The following is a 20,528-nucleotide window of genomic DNA, read 5'->3' on the forward strand; positions in this document are numbered from 1 at the left end:
AAAGTCCAAGAAGGGATTGGCTATCCCTGGCTACATGACACACTCCTACAGAAGGTTAGTCAGATGTGTCAAGTGCCATTCAAGGCAAAATGACCAAAGAAGTGTGTTGAACTGCCGAACAGTGATTGACTCATATACTACATGGCTGGCTGGCAGACTTATATCCTCCACAACTGAATTACACCCTCTGCAACACGGCTTCCTGGCCTGAGTAACTCTTGCTGTCCCTTCACTGAAATGACCAAGAGTGTCAAATGGCTCAGAGCTGAAGACTGTGTTCTTCAGATGGGTGGTTAAATGCAGGACAGAAAAATTTGCCCTCAGAAAAGGAGGTACTCATGAGTTTCCCTAGTCACATAGATACAGAAAGTACAGATTTCCTGAACTGCAGGAAAAATACTCAACCAAAAGTGACAGAAATATTTATGCAGCTTTAGCAAAGGTCACCAAAAAGTGTGTCATTTTGACAATACTGGCAAGCTTTTTATAAAGTTTTGCTTTTCAAAGAGAGTATTTTTCAATAAAAAGACTACTGGAAGAAAGATTTAAACTAATTCTATATAAAATTTTTCATTATGTCTTTGGAGACAGTGTGAATATCGGATTCCAAAACAAAGGAAAAAAACCTGTCAAGATAAGACACGATACATCTTTTTATTTCATTTTAACTTCTACTTAAATAGTAAATGAAGCTAAAACATGAAAGTGCTCATAGTTTCCTGCATAATTATCCACACTCAAATCTCTCCTCAGCAGAGATTCTGTGGGCTTTGATCCAGGGATTTTCAAGCATTTAAGGAAGATACAGGAGCCAAATCCCATACTTCTTCTGAAGAAAATATGGTATAATTTCCTTATGCTTTTAAGGACATTCCATACATGGACAATCTGGCCTGAAGCCAGAGACAAAGGAAAATACAGGCAGACTTCTTAAATGTCCATTATTTTTGTAAGTCTGTTTTGAATATTTATCTTTAGAAGGTTCTCTGTATATTCTGATAGAATCAACATTTCCAATCCAAGAACAATTAAAGAATATCTATCTTACTAATTGCCCATATTTTTCATCAAAATTATGCTGTTTCACCCTAAAATGATACATCAGTCTATTTACATACAGATACATATCTTTTCCGATGATTGTGCAATATTTCAACTGCAAAGCCATGAAGCAATGCACCAAAAATCACTTAACTCACACCATACGTTGCCGCTCTATATATTTGGCAGTGATAGCAGGCTTAGAAGAGTGTGAGAAACTCATCTTTAAAGAGTAGGGCTGAGTCCTAAGAGACTTTTAAAGCAAGCAAAACAAAAGAAATGGACATTTGTATATACAGATAGATGTGTAAAATAACTCGTAATGACTGCTCTAGCACCACATCACTTTGTGCTTCAGTGAGTCCCTAAAATGAGTGAGCGGCAGACATTTCTGTCCTGCCAACAGTTACTATGAACATATATACCCAGATTTGCTTCCAAAATCCAGCACTGGCCAAAATCATCTAGGAGATTCCCTACGAAAACCCAGGACACCTAGAAGTGCACCTTGAAGGATAAATGTCTCCTGTGGCACATCTTTAGATGTGAACCTTGGCTGTACCTTGACTACCCACTGCAATGCTCTTGGCAGCACCATTTTGTACAATGTCATGTTCTGCATAAGGGCTCTGCCAGAATACGTTGCTGAACTGAGAAAGCTCCTCTTTTTCAAACTAAGTTTATTCTTCAGTCCTCAGTGCTGCTGTGGCAGTTTCATGTGCCAGTAAAACCTGGTATAAATTTGACTGTCATGCATCTTCCTCCTTTGTTAGTAAGTCACTTTTTGCAAAGTAGCTACAAACCATGGAAATTAATATTTGGTTTCAGTGGTTTTACTTCTTTCCTGCTTGATTTCTTCTCTCTCTGCTTTTAATGGTAAGACTACAACCAACACCTGAACTCCACTACTTTTTTATGGCCCTGCCTTTCTGCTTATGCCCACAAAGGTCCACTGTCAAGACTGCACTGTCTGCATTCACAGGCTTATGAAATACTAGCAGTGCATCATGGGCACAGGCAGCTGAAACTCAATGCCCTTGGTCCCAAGCCTTAGTCCTTCTCCAGTTTCTTTTACTTTGTTCCCAACACTGCTTGCTAAAAGTAACTCCAGGAACAAAGGGCACTAGTTAAACATAATGTTGTTTTAGAGCTGGAAACCACAGGAATATAGACAGGACCCCCAAAGTTTGACCACTTGACGACATTAACCAAAGGCAAAGAGCAGCACTGGTTTACCAGGAGGTGAATTATAGAGCCTTTCATGTCCTGACTGATACTTAGTGAAGTGCACACCTCCATGTTGCATGATGAAATGATAACCTCATAGCGTGTGATCTTCCCTTCCGTCTGGTTCTGCCCACCTCCAGAGACAGACTTCCCATGCTGGGATACACAGGGTTGCAGTTCTGAGACTGTCACCTTAACTTCCAGCCTAAATCATGGTTGTTCTGATTTATACTGCACAGCATCTAGTATACCAGCTGACAACAGACCCACAAAGACAGAATGTGACCAGACATTCAGCTGCTGGTACATTTAGTCCAAGAGCAATCTGTGTTGACTGACAGAAGCCTTACCTTCTCTGAAGGGCATGCTGCAGCTGATCAGACCAAGCTTATTTCTCATTAATTCTAAAGAGCAAAACTGCAGTGGAGACTGCAATCAGGGCATCTGGAATAAGAAGCAATGCAATGAGTTGACTCACTAGTTCGTGGTCAGACTTCTTCCAGTGCAGGATGTCAGCTTCTCACATCCTTCCCCTCCGCCACCTCCAGTAGCATCCTCTTAATTTCTTAGGAAAATAAAAATATATTTTTGTGGCTTTCAGTACGTCTTCATTCTTAGCAATTTATTCTTCCTTCACCTGCTTGTTCTATTCTGGACTTCTTGTCCATCCCTGTCTCCAGGAGTTATTCTTTAGCTTATGATGCCCCTGCATGTCTTCAGCTCTTTGTCATCCACCAGGTGCCAAATGTCGCCTTCCTCAGTATCTTCTCCAAACTTTTTCTGATTTAGCCTATGACCAATCCTCTTGTCTATCATTTTGTTTCTTCATCAGTTGGGGAACACCACGTACAGCAATTTAGTTTAGTTATTACTGTTGGCTAATGCTTAGAAAAATGTGTTAAAAATCAGAGGTGGATTCAAAAACTGAAATTCCTCCCCCCAAGAAAAAGGGCTAATCTCCAGAGAACCACTGATTATTGTTTTCCAGCTGATACAGTGGAGGTTCACCTCCTGGAAAGCTTCGGCTCTTAGTCACCTTCCTATGAGGCCATATAAAGGGCTCTCCCCACTTCTGGGAGCCAGTCGATGATACAAAGGGTGATGCTGGCACATGGTGATTTTGTAACCAGTTTCCTATCCAGTTCCTCACAACCATTAGAACAGGAAGAATTGTTTATGAAGATGCCTTTCAACATTCATCTAAGTTATTCTGGTCCCTGCAAAACCACTGCAAGTTTGTAGATTCCATTACTGAGACTTCTCCAGAGATCACACTACTCCCTGTAGAGATGTGAGTTCTTCCTAAGTCCTGTTCCTTTGGTCCAAGACATCTTGCTTCATTCATTCCTTCCCTGAGGAACATGCTCAAGATTCTTGCACAACTGAGATCTCAGCATCCAAAGAACCGCAAAAAGCCAGCTCTGTATTCCAGCTTGGCCACACCCAGACTCAAGAGTTTGAAAAGCAAGTGCTTAAAACCAATCAAGAGCTTACCTCTTTGAGCATGACCTTGTTTCTCCACAGAAGAAATACTGACTGAACAGAGCTTGCAGGAAAGGAAGATGGGTCACTGCCCTTTTTAGAGACCCTGCATAAAAGCCGCACCAGCACAAGAGATTCAGAGGACTGGAACTGCACTAGCTCTAACCAGACATCCGAAGGACCCAGCTTGTTGCAGTGTCTCAGTGTGTCTCATACAATGCACTGAAGCATTTGATAACAGGACTATCTCCATGTTATTGTTCCTTTTTATTACAGCAGAAGTAGGAGCGCCCATCAATATCAGGACACTATGCCTCGTACTGATGTCAGTTTTCACTGTGTTAACCAAAGAAGACCAGATATTCCACTTCCTACTCCCAATATAAGCAGTCAGATAACAAGACCCTTTCACATCAATGTGCTATTTGTACAGACAAATGCTCAGCAGCATAGGCTATAAAAGCTAGCCCACAAGGACTCTTTCTGGGAAAAAAAATGTTTCTCAAACTTGTTTTAGGATTCATATATATGCATTCATGCATGTGCATTTAACCATATATGTAATTCACTTACTTAAAAGTTTAAGAGACCTGCTTTTAAATACTTCACCACTGTGTCATACCATGGAAACTACCTCAGGGCTACTAGGAAGGGGGTTCAAACATCCCTCATATAAAACACATCATTATGCGTTAGAGGAAACTTCATTCACCAGAGAAGAATGGCACACCAGCTGGAGGTGAACACCATAAACCACATAAAGTTTTAATTAAATTCATTAAAAATTCTTTGTCTCTCACTGTGTTTGGAGGCAGATAGAACCCTTTAACAACGGCCAGCATACAATCAGGTTTGTCAAAACTAATAATAATACAAAAGCATTTGCTTACCCTGGGACATTCTGAAAAAGTCTGAGTAACTGCATTATTTTTAATACTGGGCATTTATAAATTATTGCAAGATGTGGCCGGTCTTGGAGCAGAGTTGCTGTTTCTATTGTTCATTGGATTGATAAAAGGTGTTAATAATAAAAGGCACATTTTTAGCAGTTGACAAAGTGAATCAACTTGGAATACAGGAGAGATGCATAGTTTCCCCTTAAAACATGCATACATATGTTATACATACATACGTTTAGTAGGGCCTGCTGCAATAGGAGAAGTAGTAGTGGTTTTAAACTAGAAGAGGAGAGATTCAGGTTGGACATGAGGAAGAAATTTTTTACAACGAGGGTGGTGAAACACGGAAACAGGCTGTCCAGAGAAGTTGTGGATGCCCCATCCTTGGAAACATTCAAGGTCAGGTTGTACAGGGCTCTGAGCAACCTGATCTAATGGAAAATGGCCCGGCTCATTGAAGGGGGTTGGACTGGACGTCCTTTAGAGGTACCTTCCCACCCAAACTATTCTATGATTCTATGATATATAAAACCATTTTTCATTATGAGCATTTCTTTGCAACACACCTTCTATATCCTGGACTAATAAGTACAATATACAATTACACTGTCCTTCAGAGCTTGCAGTCTACCAGCAAAGCAGGATACAACAAATGAATGCTACAGCGCTAGACCTCCTCCTGCAAATACATACATGCCTCATGTTAGACAACCAAACATGCCAGAGGACTAATCATGAGCACATGCATAAATGTTTGCAGGATTAAACCTACTAACAGGGTAAAAGAGGATAGCTATGTGGTTGCTTAGCTCTTATGTAAATGACTTTGTTTTTCAAAGCTGGAAAGCCTTGCAAAATACTTTTATGTTTAATCAAATCCAAATAAAATGATTCTGCAACGTACTGAAGAGCTTCACATGATGAATCAGTGACAATGTCAGCTATTTAGACTCATGGCAAGCACTTACTTTTGGTCCCGGTCCAGGTCCCACTTTAGTCAGTTGGAGTCTTTTCCCTGATTGCAACATGAACCTTTGTTACTAAATTATCTCAAGCTGATGAAATGTGAAACAGAAAAGTTACTTTTACTAACCATTCCTAATCCAGACTTATTAAGGATAATTGTAAACTAGTACTAACTAATTCAATAATTAGATCTGAAAACATACTCACTGCATAGCTAATACAAAAGGGTTGAGTATTCATTTTTCATAATTCTTGGAGACACTCTGACACAAGAAATATCACAGGTCAAAGCAACAGTCCCACAACCTGCGTGATATGGTTGAAAGTGGGGAAAGAGCACACAAGAATGAATAATCCCCATCCTACACCTCAGCAGACTTATGATTTTGTCCATTTCATAGTCACGGTGCTATAAATTTTAGATTTAGATCTGTATCCACCTGATGCTCAGTGCTTTTGGGGGTAAGAATTCAAGGGGTTGTAGTTCTACTTTTACTGTAAGGCATATGTCTTGAGCAAAAGGTGACAGAAACATGCATTTGAGCAACTATACTATGCAAAAAATTAATTTGGTGGATCAAAATCAATGTTAGCACATAAAGTGTAGTATTGAGTCTACAAAACTAAGTACTCTGACTAGTATAAAAACACTATTTAATTCAAGAAACAAAAGAGCAAAGTAATTTTTCTGGTTTTAATCTGTCTCATTGCCTTTAAATATCAGCTGTAGAAGTGCTGTGCTCGACTACATATGTTTAAGAGGAAAATAAGATGCCTGCTTTTTTACTTTGCTTTCACACAGGCACAACGAGCAACTTCAAAGGAAACTAGCTAAGAGATGAAGGAGATGAAGAAAAGAAATAGCGGTAAGAATAGTTCCAGAACTGTTTCATGGGTTGACAGAAAAACACTGCAGAACACATCTGCCCATATTCCTATCACAAAACAGTGAGAATTAATTTATCTAACCTCAATCATCTAAAAATGAAGCTTAGAATTTAAATGTATTGGCCAAGTCCTGTAGGCAATGGAGAAAAGCACAAATAGAACAGAATTCAGTGTTACGATAAATATAATAGGTAGGCTAAACTGCCTTCTCGAAAGGTCTGTCTCACTCTTTTGATCATAGAAAGTCTACACAAATAGGCTAGGCCCCTCAAGGTAGAGCTGTTGCATGTGATTACACTGAATATTGAAGTATCTCAATAAAGATGTAACTAGTCAGCTTGGGTACTAGCTTGAGTCATGTTGCCAGATCAGGTACCTCTGTGACAACTAAAATATCCTAGTAGGTTTGGCTGCTGTGAATTCAGTCAGTTCATGTTTAAACTGCTAGTGGTCTCCCCTATGGGCGAATGAAGAGTTACACCTATGTCTCTGTGGTGACTGTAACTCGGTTTGTGATTTGCTCTTACACATACAGGTTGTAGCAAAGATAAGACTCCTGACATTCACTCCATTGCTCTGTCCCCAAGGCTATCACTTGCTAGGTGGTGAAGTTTTGTAGCAGTCAGCTTCATATATATATCTACAAGTTTCTGTACACCTATAGATATAATATAGATAATACATCATCTGAGCATCATATCTATAGCTATACCTATAGGTAAACACTTAAATAACTATATAAATATATGAACAACTTTTTAACACAGTTTCGTCCATAAACTAGAGAGACAAAAGGAGAAAATGGAGACCAGATTTATCTCTTGTTCACTCTCTGCCTCCATAATGTTATAACCTAGGAACTGCAGAACAGATGTCTCCCAAGCATACAGTTAGTGCACTCAGGCCTGCACACTCAACCTTAATCCTATCTAAGGCCTTCTTGAAAATGGGTGCTCACTCTGCTCACTGGACACCTTTCCATGACTGCACTACTGAGACTGATGTAAACTTACTGTATCTTAACCTAAAGAGTAACTCTTACATCCTTAAAATGTGTCCAAACACTTCAGTACCTAGGAAATCCACTCCTGTTTGGAAATCCACAGCCCTGAATTCAAGCCTTCTGCATTACCCAATCTAGCAAAAAGTAAAATGCAGACAAAAAGTGATCCTTATTCCTCATCAGTCCAAACTGTAGGGATGCTGTTATCATGCCCAGTTCACATATGGGCCAAATCAAGTAGTTCCATTGGCCTGGAAACTTGATCACAGACTGAAGAACAGTCTGGGCTAGGGTCCATATCCTGCCTCATAAGGCTGTGTTGGGTTCAGCTTTCTTGGTTTCAACATCCCTCTAAGTGAATCCCAGCACATCTCACACTCACAGGTAAGAAGTCTGTGAAATGCATAGAAGTTTGTGCTGTATCAAGTAACATGATGGGATAGCTACCACAGTACACTATAAGCCTGACAAAAAGCAATATGGGTACAATTGACTGCTCCAAGGGATTCTGAAGTTTTAACATTGGAGGTGAGATGACGCAATCTATACTATTTGGCACAGGTATCATGGACCATTCTCTGGGATCACCACCAGAAACACAGCCTGTGTAGATGGACTGACAAGAGCCAAGCTTCTACCTCTGGTCTAGGCAAGCATCTACCACTTCTCAGCATCCTGAGCAATGGATCTCCTCCAAAATTAATTTCCCCTAAGCCAAATCTTTTGCCTATGATGGTAACTGGTAAGTGATCCTCTGTCCTTATTTCAACCCGTGAACTTTATCATCTTATTTTCTCCCCCATCCTGATCAGGAAAGGGGAGTGAGAGAGCGGCTGGCTGGGCAACCAGCACCAATTCACCACAATGTATATGTCCCCCAGCTTCCATACATGAAGACAACAGGTCAAGGCAATTTTGAGACTCCATTCTGGAAGGTTGGCCTGAGCTGTGTTTTCAACCTGCACATTATGTGCATGGAGGGTGCATGGAGAGTTCTTCACGCAGTCACAGGCAAAATCTTCAGTGCTTTCTGTTTCACAGCAGATGAGCATGTTGCTGCTGAGTAACTAGTGCGTAGGAGAGGGAGAGTGAGACCTGAACATCTGGTGGAGATGACAAAACAAAATACAAAACAATCATGATTAAGGGCTAAAATTACAAAAATTCTCCATCTCCACAGTTGGGGTCAGACCTTTAGGGAAAGTTTGGCTTCAAACCAAGTAGTGAGATCTGAGAGAGCCCTCAAAACCCAGCAGCTACTACTGAGACCAGTGAGGCTATTCGTAAGTGCAGGGATCTGCTTGTGCCAAACTTAGAAAAGCTGGACCCATTTTGAGTTCTGATATCGCAAACTTTACAAGGCAAGTGGGGCAAGGGGGAAAAAAGCCGAGCATCCAGAGCAGCAACATGCAATTAAAGTAAGTGTGAAGCTTCATGGCTTGAGTGCTACACATTTTAGAAAAATAATGATTATATTGTCCCTTCCTGTGGGCTTTAAGTAGGACATTGACTTGCAGGAAGAGCGTGCACTGTTTTGGAGGTTTATGGCTACAACATACCTCTAAATCAATTGTGGCTCAGAGTAAATTTATGCTAAGTTTATTTAAAATAAAATAGATGGGCAAGTGGCAGCCAGGGTCTCGTTGAAAAGTGACATTATTTGTGGAGACAGGCTATTGTATTGCAGCAAAAGAGAATTCCATCTTGTATTAATAGTGGCCAGTAGGAATTCACACTGAGACACTTACTTCACTGACATATCCATTTCATTAAAAATTTCTTCATCCAGATCCTTTCTTCAGTTTTCACAGTAACTCTTCATGTGTAAGCAAGCAAAAGGATTCCCTGGAAAGGACCCAGCTACTACTGATTTTGAAGGAGGGATTCTCAAGTACTTCATATGAGATCTCTGATTCATCATTGCAATACCTACAGCATGGTGCTACACAACCTTGGGAGCTGCTCTTGGGAGAGAGAAGTGGGGACCAGGGTTGCCTTTGGAAGGCTCTGACCAGGTCCTTGGGTCAGGCTGTGAAGATCCACCTGGTGAACAAAGACTCAGTTTGGGGTGCATCCCCATTCATCTTTATGGAGGATAACAATGTGGGGTGTGGCAAAAGCTCCCCATTCTACCCAGCACAGCCTCTTGGCTCCCTCTCCAGTTAGTCTGAGGGCAAGCAGCTGACACTCTAACCAAGGCAGGTGGCCTCTCCTATGGAAATGAACCAATTAAAGGAGGCTATAGAGGGGCACAATTGGCCAGCTTCTTAAAACTGTGGTTCAGCTATAGAACTGGGGGTAGAGGTGACGAACAGGAGAATTTTCAGCTGCATAATTTTTGACTCAGTACATTAGGAGCATGGATTAAAACAGAGGAAGGGATTTTGGCATGTGAATCTTTTTCCTTCCTTTGAGTCACAAGTGCCAAGAAACAAATTGAGAAGTGTGAAGTAACACAATAGTGGTTTCTTTTCTGTACATCTTTTTAACACTACTAATGAAGGGCTTTCCACATTATGGCCTGTGTCTATTTCAGCCCTGATTTTGTATCTACTTACAGGATTAGAAAGATTAAGTGCTAATTAGAGTGCTGAGGATTAATAACTGTTACTTCTGCAATACACATTTTTTGTTAATCTTGGCTTTAATTCCAGTGGAGATTGGTCCATGTTACAAAGCCAGAGTGTGCCAATGGTTACTAACCACGCAATAGTATTAGTTTTCTTGTATATACTAAATAGGCATCATCCATTAGGCTAAAGGAGGAATTACAGGGATGGTAGGAAAAAGCATGCTTTGTTTCTGAAATAAAAACCAAACCTGTGTCTTCATTGTTCTCTTGGAAGCACTGTTAACTCAACTTTCCTCCTTTTATATTTTTCATACCTATGACTTCTAATCAAAGCACTGTAATATGTACAACAGTTTGTTAATTTCAAGTATATTCAAATATCACTGAAATGATACATACAGTAAAGTGAGAGCTATAAGCTATGAAAATAGAGAAAAATTGGCCACTGTCTTTTCACTGACTGTTGACTGCAGAAATCATCATTCATTAGTGGGATAGTTTCCCTCTGTTCTCATGTTAAAGCTCAGTTGTAACATACTGACAGTCATATATTCACAAATTAGTTCAGAACTATTTGGTTACTTGAGGGGAACACATAACAAACCAGCTCACTATAGCAGTTGATCACGTGTAAAAAACATGGCTAGTATGGTTTTCATTTCCAGGAAACAAAGGATTCAATTTGCATACAGGTATTACAGTGCTTCTTTCTGGATTTATGGATCACTGCTAGTTTCAGATGTCAGGACACAAGGATGGGTCAAAGGCACTGTGAGATGACTTGTGGCTAGTTAAATGAGTTTGAGGTCAAGGCTGCTAATGTCAGAGTTCTTGTTTTCCACCAAGTGATGCCAGATGTACCATGATCATTCAATTACATATTTCCCACTGGAACTAAAGGAGCAGGTCGAGTTCTGCACAAGGGGGCTGACTACAACACTTTTTGTTTATTCTAGGATTGAGCAGCCTCCCACCTCTTGGGTGGAGGATGGGATCCACTTGTTAAAAGCACAGAGCAAGGATCATCAGTGTGGTAGAGCATGGTCCTTCTCCCTGCTGTCTGCGGAGGCTTTGAAGCAGTATTCCTTCCGTGCACAGAATGACAGCTGCACAACGACCCTCTCTGAGGCAGCCACAGCCTAAAAACTGGTTCCCTGTTTCACTGAGAAAGCAGTTAAGCTTTCTGATTTGTTCCTCATTTTCTGGAGCCTGAATGGTTTAGAGAAGGTGCAAACACAGTTGTGACAAGTCTGTTGTTCTCCTTCCACCCTTGTAAAGGATTATTAGATGTGTTTCTTGGGCTTGCATTTAATGCAGAGGTACTGTGCGCAAGAGAACCAGGGTCTGCAGAAGGCCTGGGCCCCTCTGGAGCAGGAAGCTCCCATGCATGTTGGACTGGTTTTCAGAAGACCTTCCCAGGATTTTGTTAAGACTGTGGAAGAGCTACAAAGAGTCAGATTACTCTGTCCCTGTGTAATGAAATGATCAGGGACAAAGTCTAAGATCCCTAAGGAGTTTTCCTTCCTCAGACCTCCTACTGTGTGTGACCAGAGCTAATCTTCCCTGTTAAATCAGTTTAGTAGATAATTGCCAGAGAACTATTGATGCTTAATAAATTCTCAGATCTGCCTGTTCAAAACAGTTTACCATTTAGAAGGTTCTCTGATGAAAACTATCTGAAAAACATCTTGAGTATAAGAAAAACCCTTCTCCAGAAGTCTTTAGACAGGACCTGGAAGGAGAGACAGGAAATGGGAGCAAATACTGCAGCAATGATCACTGATAAATACACCAATAGATTACAGATGTAACAGGCCACCTTTTAGAAACGGAGTGGGACTGACTGACAGAAATCCTATTTTAGCCCACATGTGCTACATATTTCAGGAGATGAGACATCTGATTTCTCCTCCTGCCCTCAAACACCAAACTGCATGACCACAGAGTACAGCCTCTTCATTCTTCCTCCCACAAGAAACTTTGTGAGTGTCAAATATATTATTCTGCACAACAAAAAACACAGAAAAACATTTTCCAAAGCCAAGCCCTTATCGTAATTCTGTACTACATAAAATTATCATGAGCTAGTTGGCAATGAATGCCTTTAGTGGCATACACCTAATGTCTGTAGCTTGCTAGGAGTGGAACACAGACCCACTACAGGTGGTACCTGCCTGATGTGGCTGTCCTGGAGAGTATGTATTGTAGCAAACTATACTTTACTAATTGTACCTCAGGGAGCGACTGTCAAGAGCAAAAGATTGCAGCTGATTTCACTAGTGTATTACTCCCCTGGATTTTTGTTACAATACCTGTAAGTGAATTTTTAAGGCTTTTAGTTATTTTTTTAATATATACATATTTCTAGATAATAGCTTTCTTTGTTCCCAACTTTTTATATAAAATCTTGGGCTCTTCTCCCACTTCTTTCATCAGCACTTACATTCACACAGCTTCCCAGTCATACAACTGAAGCGTCTTCTGTTAAGAGCAATTCTTGCCTCAGACGAAAAATGAGGTGAGTGTTTTTGCAGGTAACACCCGCCTCCCTTCTTCCCTCCCTCCCCTCCATCACCCCTTTAAGAACGACGCGTCGGTTCATCGTTTCACCACCAGAGAGCGCAGCCTGAATGCCTGTGAAGGATTTTTATGTCAGATTTAAATGAAATAAATAAATATTCCACCTTTGAAATCCTGTTATTTAGAAAAGGGATGCAGTTGTGACAGGCATAAAATGGAATTATTGGAAGACTGTTTTCCAGCGCAATGCCTCAAATCTTTGCTCCGCTTCGTTCTAGTCTCATCCAATCTTGTACGGTCTGGTACAACAGTACAAAATAAGCTTTGTTGATTTAATCAAACAAAGCAGTCTTGAATTAGGATGTTTATGCCAGCTATTGAGATCCACAGTATGACTCTGATCGACTGAGATTAGAGAAGAAAAGGGAAACTAGATTTTTATAGAAACTAAAAACACTCACAGATGCAGGGTACTGCCTAGAATAGACGAATAGAGCACATTTCTCACAAAATTAGTGTCCATTAGTACTAAGGCTACATCTGTTTAAAACCAGAACTTCTGCTTTAACACTGATTCATCTTTAGGTTGTCTCCTCTGTTTAGTAGTGATTTCTATCCCAGTTCTGCTCTGCTTTCCAGCACTACCATCTGTTTACAGAAGAGGGTCTCTGCTTCCCCCCTCCCCCACATTATGTCCAATAACTTTCTATCACACATATTTTCGTGTATCCTGATACACATGTTGCATGCATGGTGATGCACAAATGTGCATCTGCATTTCTCATTAAATGAAGGGTTCAAGGCTTGTCTTGTCCTCGTCAAACTGGAGGTGAGCTCTAAGATTCTCCGGAACAGAAAAGCCGAAGTAAGCTCTTTAACTTAACGCCCAGCTTCTGATTCGTGAGCTCTAGACAGATTGGGCACGGGAAAGCTCAAGTATGATTTTGCTTAATTCTGAGACTGGATTTTCTTAAGTACAGCATGCACTCACAAAGCTAGGGCTGCGCTACAGTCAGACACAGGAAGGCACAACAGGCCTGGCGCAGAATTTGCCATGCTAGAGGTTTGTTGCACATTGTCTTACAGGATAAACAGAGCCAGAGCTCCACAATGATTAAATCTGGAAATCTCAGCCCCTAATAGTGAAACATAAAAATAACTGTATCTATGGATTTTATCATGGAACTTCCAGAAGCTTGACTTGTTTTCATAACACTGGGGCTTGTCAGTCCTAGTCACAGGAAACTCATCTGATTATCAAAACTCAGAGTAGGACAGAGCCAGTGTATGACACTTTCAGTCATACACAGATCACTCGATAATGAGAAACCTACATTAATATGCCTACATGAAGTGCTCTGCTGTCAAGCTAGTCAGTGAAGAGCTACTCAGGGCAGTCAGTGGCACCTAGAGAAAGTCTTGGTTCACCTCACAGTAGTCACTTGCACCTGGTATCACACAGAGATTCTTAAACTCATGTGTTTTAGTTTCACGAATCTTAGACTGTGAGTGGAATTCCCCTCTCCTCCATCAGTGCTTTAAAAAAGGTTAGCTTTGAGGAACCTTAGTTCAGAGAATTAGTGTCAGAGAAATGAAGAACCCAACCCAGCCTCTGGAGTTTCACCTCTGTTTTGCCACTCCATTCCTGTCAACTTCCAAATGGAGTAAAAATCTTATTTTTCCCTTTTTTCCCTAATAGCCCAAATATCCTCAGTGTTTGAATACAGCAGAGAAACAGATGGAGCATGGTCCTGAATTGCATTCTCTGCCAGAACTGGGCAAACAGTTGTGAGGTAGGATGAAGTTAGCCTGCTCAGGGAGTGAGTACGCTAACATGTTTGTTTCCCCCATATGAACAACCATCTGTTGAAGATGATAAACAGGTGAAGTACATAGGATCTCCCTTGTTCTAGAAAGTCAGATCTTCTTCCCCCTGTATATGGGGATTCACATTTTCAGAAATGCATTTCAGAACAACCTATTCACAGTGACAGTCTGGCAAGACAGAAAAGTGAAACCATCTCATTTCATCAATGAAGAAGTAATTTGTACTTCATGAAAGAGGAATAACAACATTTCTGACACTGGCCAGCAATGCCAGACAGCTCACAGACCTTCATCTTTTTACTGCCCCCTGTGTTTTGGGGGAGACAGGAAAGAGGATTATCCCCCTTCCCAGTGCAGCAGCAGTGTGATGTTTTCCTCACTGAGATTTTACCTCCTGGCCCATTAGTGAGTAGGAGAACAGTAAGCTGGAGCTGAAGAAGGCACCCAACAGAGCTTGAATGTGCAGGTTGTTTTCCTATCTGAAAAGGTAGCTTGCAGGCAGACATACAGATCTCCTTCCACTCCTGGGCAGAGGTCAGGCCATGGTTTTTCTGTTGCTGCTTTCTCCTAGGTGTCATTCAGCAAAGGGCTGTTCTGCAGTGCTTTGGAGGGTTCGATAATCGAAGGCTACATGTGGCAAGGTGAGAGTCTCTGTACAGTGAAGGAATATGTCCCACAGGCCTCTCAGAAAACACTTGGCATAGTCTAGATCTTAATCAACTCCAGAATGGAAAAAGCAGCACAAGTGAAATGTCTCTCAATGCCTATGAATACCTAAATTCAAATTCAATTATAGAAGGAGGAGGGGAAAAGTAATGAGCTTTTTTTTTTTTTTTCTCAGGCTCCAGAGCCAAGATCTGGGTGTTTTTGAAGTCATCCTACAAGGAAGAAAAGGCTGAAGCTTACTGTGACCTAAATAAAGCAAAAGAATGAGGTACTTGTGATCAAAGGGTTGAATGATGCATATACACATCTCCCTAAATAATAGAGCGGGTGAGGGAAATGACATGTCATTATTCCTCTGAAATAAAGTGCATTACCTGTTCCGAAAAAAAGGAGTTAATCTGTTTTTATACAGTGAAGAATAATGCCACATTATTTCTTCTAAAATCAGCAGCTGACAAGCTGAGACTTCAGCGCTCATAGCATCTAGCTCTCTGGCACCACATTGCACTTGCCACAGTGAAACTTTCCTTTACTGGTTTTATGAGTTTTGGTGTGGAAGAGCCATTTCCACAAAGGCCTATATCCACTGAGCTCCAGAACAGCAGTAGGTCTAAGACATCTCAGAGTATCTTTCTTTCTGGAGAACCAATGTGCAGAAAACCTGATACTGACATTTCAAAAAGGTTGCAGAACTTTGAAGGGACTCCAAGTCCTCTTTCAGGGGCCTAATTGTACAGGAAAGACCTTTCCAACCAGTGATGTATCCCTTTCTTAGTTGTCTTCCAAACCAGAAGCAAGCATGTGACAATCTCATCCTAAACTTCTGCATTTTGACATTTCCAGTGTCCAAGGCAGGCAGCAAAGACTGAATTTTGAAAGCTCAGACTCATCTGAGGAAATAAGGGGTTTCTTTTTTTACTTTTCTCAAGCTGAAAGGTTTCACCATCTGAATAACCGGTCACATACCCATAGTAATGGCTGAACAATTTATTTTGAAAAGATAATGGCTATATTTTATCACATGAATGCATAGGAACAGCATAGAGACTTCTCTTCAAACCTGTTCTACTGAGGAATTCCCCTCTGTTTGCTGCTCATGTTCAGAGTGACAGTATGAAGAGCTCAGCATTCATAAAAAGGCATAGGAGATTGGAAGCCTGACAATTCATTTCCATCAGACCCAGGAGACAGAAATCACCCAGTTTATTTATCCCCTAGAGAGTTTCAATTAAATACTACTTTGATGGATTAGACAAGCTTTTCTGACTCTCCTTTTCCAATGAAGGGCCATATTCATGTCCAAGTTAATGTTATTCCCTAGCAACAGATTGGAAAGGAAATATAAGTTAAACTTTCTTTCCCACATGCATTTGAGGGAAGCGATCAGGTGATATTGCTGGAGAGGTTAGCCTGACAAAGACATGTCAGCTAATGCGTGCTGGAGTTGAAGGCCTGAAAGAGGTAAACACATCAAAGCCATGTCTTCAACTCCCCATATCCATAGGCTTTTGTACTGGATAAAGGCCCTGTGTCAGGCAGGATGGGCATCTTCTCCATCTAATCTAACAATGACTCCATGATAATGCCCCAGGGTTGAGCACCTACTGGTCTTTACCCAGGAAATCAATGCCTCAGGGGAAATCTCCCATCTTTTTGAGGCTTCAGCAGCCCTCAGAGAGATGAGCAGAAATGAAATGGACTGAACTAGGGAGGCTTCTAAGGTAGCATCTCCCTCCAAGAAGGCAAAGCTGCCAGGACATGCTGCTCAAGAAGCAGCATCCAAGCAACAAGGTTGCCTATGCTTGAAGGTGCTATATGAGACAACAGACGACTAGGGTAAACTTGTGGTCTGGGACAGTAGGATCTGAGTATTTAGCTCAGCAGTTTTCATTAGTAGTTTCTTGAAGGCAGACCTGGTAACTCAGTTGCAGAAAAAAAGCAGCCTATGTTTATCACTGTATCCTCCCTGACAGCAACTTACATTTAGAAAGATTTACTTGCACACCTTTTGCAACCTACTTGATTCTTCTTCCGTACGGAGCCTGGTGAAGTTCTACAATATCTGCTGCACGAAATCACCTAATGGTAAACTTTCCTTTTGTTGTTAACAGCAAAAATTGCTGTCAACACTGCCTTCAATTTTACTTCTGCTATTTGTTTCGTAATAGTGTGTAAATTACATCAGGCTAATGAACAGCTTTACATTAAGTTTAAATGGTTTCAACTGACCTGCAATCAGTGTTCTGCAGTACAAAACTAGCAAGTGTGTAGTCTAAAGAAAAGATAGAACAGCACTCCCCTACTAACTACTCCATGTATTTATCTGTCAACAGGAAAGCCAAACAACTAATAAACAGCTCCATGAGTACAGATAATATAACTGTCAGCAGACAGAAAGCAAGACCATCCACATCGAAGTATCTAAGCCTCCTTTTTCAGCACATAGATCTAAAATGTAACTTCTAAGACTCACCTACTGGAGTGAGACACAATTACACTTTCCATCACTGTCTATTTACGAAGCACAGAAAATAACTTCCTTGAGAAAGCAAGAAAATTGGAATAAAGCACTGTTTAAATTATATTCATAATGATTTATTTGAAAATATGTTCTCATTAAACCCTTATCGAAGCACAACCCATTGTAAAGCAGAAGTAGTTTGGTTCCACCTGAATTTAAAGTCATTATTATAATTATTCTCACCAGAACAGCCATGAATCACATAAACAATACCCGTCTTGCAGAAAATATGTGATAAGTAGCTGTATTATAATTTACTATTATTTTTCTTCCATTCTTTAACTCTTACTTGAATAGTTACTCTTTACAAAAAATTATTTTGAAAAAAATAGTAATAAATCTTACCTTCGGATTGATGTGTGGCAAGAGGTGTCTGTGTCTCCTTGGAGTATGATACCACCTCCCGAGGTAAGAAATCAACCTGGGTAATCTTTGACACCCCTAGTTTGTGCAGTCTGCGTCTAAGATGGAATACATGACATCAAAAGGTTAGTCATGTTAAATGTAAACCAGCAGCAGGAACAAGAGTGTTTACTTTTACGAACTGGATTAAAAAACCTACTGCAATGTTTGCTAAGATGAAACACAATACACTATGCATGAGAAGTACCTAATTGCAGTGAATAAAATTAACCTGGGAACCACTTGCCATAACAGAGTTACTGAACTCATCTGATCATGCTACTGAGAGGGATTGTAAATGAGAGAGAGAAATGACCTGCTTGTGCCCCTTGTAACAACAAAAATCTGCTTCATACCATCATTACTACAATGTTCTGCCTGCTCAAAAGAGTTAGCTGTCAGTCTGAGATACACAATAGTGAAAAGGGCACAGTGAGTGTAAACCAGGCTGGATTAGGACTGTCAGATGTTCACCTAAGAGCAATAATAGAGCCTTTAATTGGCAAGGTAGGTAATCTCCATAAAAAAAGAAGATTCTCCATTCCACAGGAATTATTAGTAGTGGAATTGGTATAGGTTTATGATTAGTAGAATCCTAATGCAAAGATTGGAGAGAAGCTCCAAGACACAGCTGGAACAGGGCAAGTATAGCCTTCTTTTTCTACTTCTTCCCTTACTTTAAATAATCCATACAAAATAAATCAGTAAAGCCAACTAACTGTGATTGGCTAAGGGAAAAAGAAGAAAGACAGCTGAACACAGTCATGAACGCTTTTAGTCATACACAGTTCACTCAACAGTGTGGGGAAAAAGTCAATTTATTTCCTGACTATTATTTGACTGTAGGGAGGAAAGAATAAACAAATTATTACTTTCAACTGGAAAAAATGCCAACTTTCAGCAGAGAGAAGAGTATCTTATTATGTGTACATCCCCATTATTATGTGTACATCTTAGGCACACAATAAACAAATCAACTAAATAAGTCCAGTTGCCTACATCAACAATGGAAGCATGCTTCTGCATTTATGGGGAACAAATTCATGGATACAGTGTTTCTGAACTGCCATGTCATACAGAAAGCAGTTTGGAAAAGTAGAAAGTTCACACACATTATCCATATCTGCTGTATTTTACAGATTATCAGAAGAACAGAGGTCAAAGGGGTTTTGATCTAATTAATTCATAATGGTTTAGGTATTCAATTAAGATGGATGTCTGTAAAGGGAATGGTGTCTCAAAAGGAAATTGTTATCCTTGGGTGACACCTACTGAACTCTTCAGCAGCATTAATGCTATATCAGCTATATATTGTTATAATCTAACTTACTGGCTGAGTTATTAAGATGAATTCAATTAGATTCAGCAGGTAATCAGTATAAGTCAACTGTAACACATAACAAACCACTAGAACAGAAATAGTTGTTACAGCTCTGAGTCTTCTAAGACTCTTCTAACCATCTGTGACCTTGCCAAAATGAAGAAAAGCTATGACTGCCTGAAAATCCTACAGAAAAAAACCTCTACACCCTTACCTGGGACAGAAAAATTTCTACAGCTTGTGTTATACTTCACCTAACAGAACTCTTAGTAGCGCTACATTTCTGCAGCTGCTTTAATTGAGGGTTTATGTGAATTCAAGCTTTGATAAATATCTCTCCCCAGCAAAATCTCCTGTGCTTTTCCCTCCTTCAGCACCAGATGTGCAAACTCTGTGGCTCACTTGTTCGGTTAGACTTCCCTATGTAACCAGTCCCCTACTACTGGTTCCATTTACTGAGATTCTTAAGCTTCCTACATTGAAAGAGCTTCTTGACAGTGGTCTTGGTTAAGTATAATCTCTAATTAATTATGTGTTTAATCTGTGCCTAATTAGAGCCTCATTTCCTAATTCTAGCAACAGTTTCACATGAGGTGAAACTGCCTGAGGATGAGGAACATCAATCCTAATAGGCAGCTGGTTTTAACTGCTAGTTGGGTTAACCTCTTTGTAGACTGCTAACCAAGAAGTGAGATATATCCCAGAGCACTGTGCTGAAAATACGTGTGGAATTTTTCACCTAAAACATTTCTAATTCAGGAATTGCTGGTGGCTGTACAAATACCTGGTGTCACCCATATCCTGGTAATTACTAATGAAGACAGGGAGAACTTTCTTCATCTGAAGGAATGTGGTCTCTTAGCTCTTTTTTGCCCCTGTTAAGGAACCTGTAATGGTTCTTGTGTAACTAAAAGTTGGCCTAGCCTTTGGTCCCAAACATTTAGGCACGACTGGAGCATCCTATATCCGGACTCTACCAAATATGGACTGTAACGTTCCAGGCTCTAGTTCTTTTTAGGGCAGCACTAAACTGTCTATGGCTTTCCCATCCCCATTTTTCATCTGAGGTGCTCATAATTCTTGTAATTTACAGTGTGCTGAATATTCATCTTGGAGAGCATGTAAGCTTTGAAGGATTCCTTTCAAAACTGCCTATGGGATGTCAGTAGGACTGCAACTAAAGTCCACACATT

General features: G+C 40.4%; 1 protein-coding gene across 1 annotated transcript in view; it reads right to left on the reverse strand.

Moving 5' to 3' along the window:
- Nucleotides 1-20,528, reverse strand: part of DYNC1I1 (dynein cytoplasmic 1 intermediate chain 1) — a gene marked incomplete at both ends in the record, with an annotated part of 175,990 nt that overhangs the window by 127,658 nt on the left and 27,804 nt on the right. Inside the window, one exon of the mRNA XM_080609610.1 lies at nucleotides 17,958-18,073. Coding sequence (XP_080465736.1) covers nucleotides 17,958-18,073 — 116 coding nt within the window. The remainder of the gene's footprint in view (nucleotides 1-17,957; nucleotides 18,074-20,528) is intronic.

Source organism: Psittacula echo (genome assembly GCF_963264785.1).
Source record: "Psittacula echo genome assembly, chromosome: 2".
In the NCBI taxonomy this organism is placed as follows: Eukaryota; Metazoa; Chordata; class Aves; order Psittaciformes; family Psittacidae; genus Psittacula; species Psittacula echo.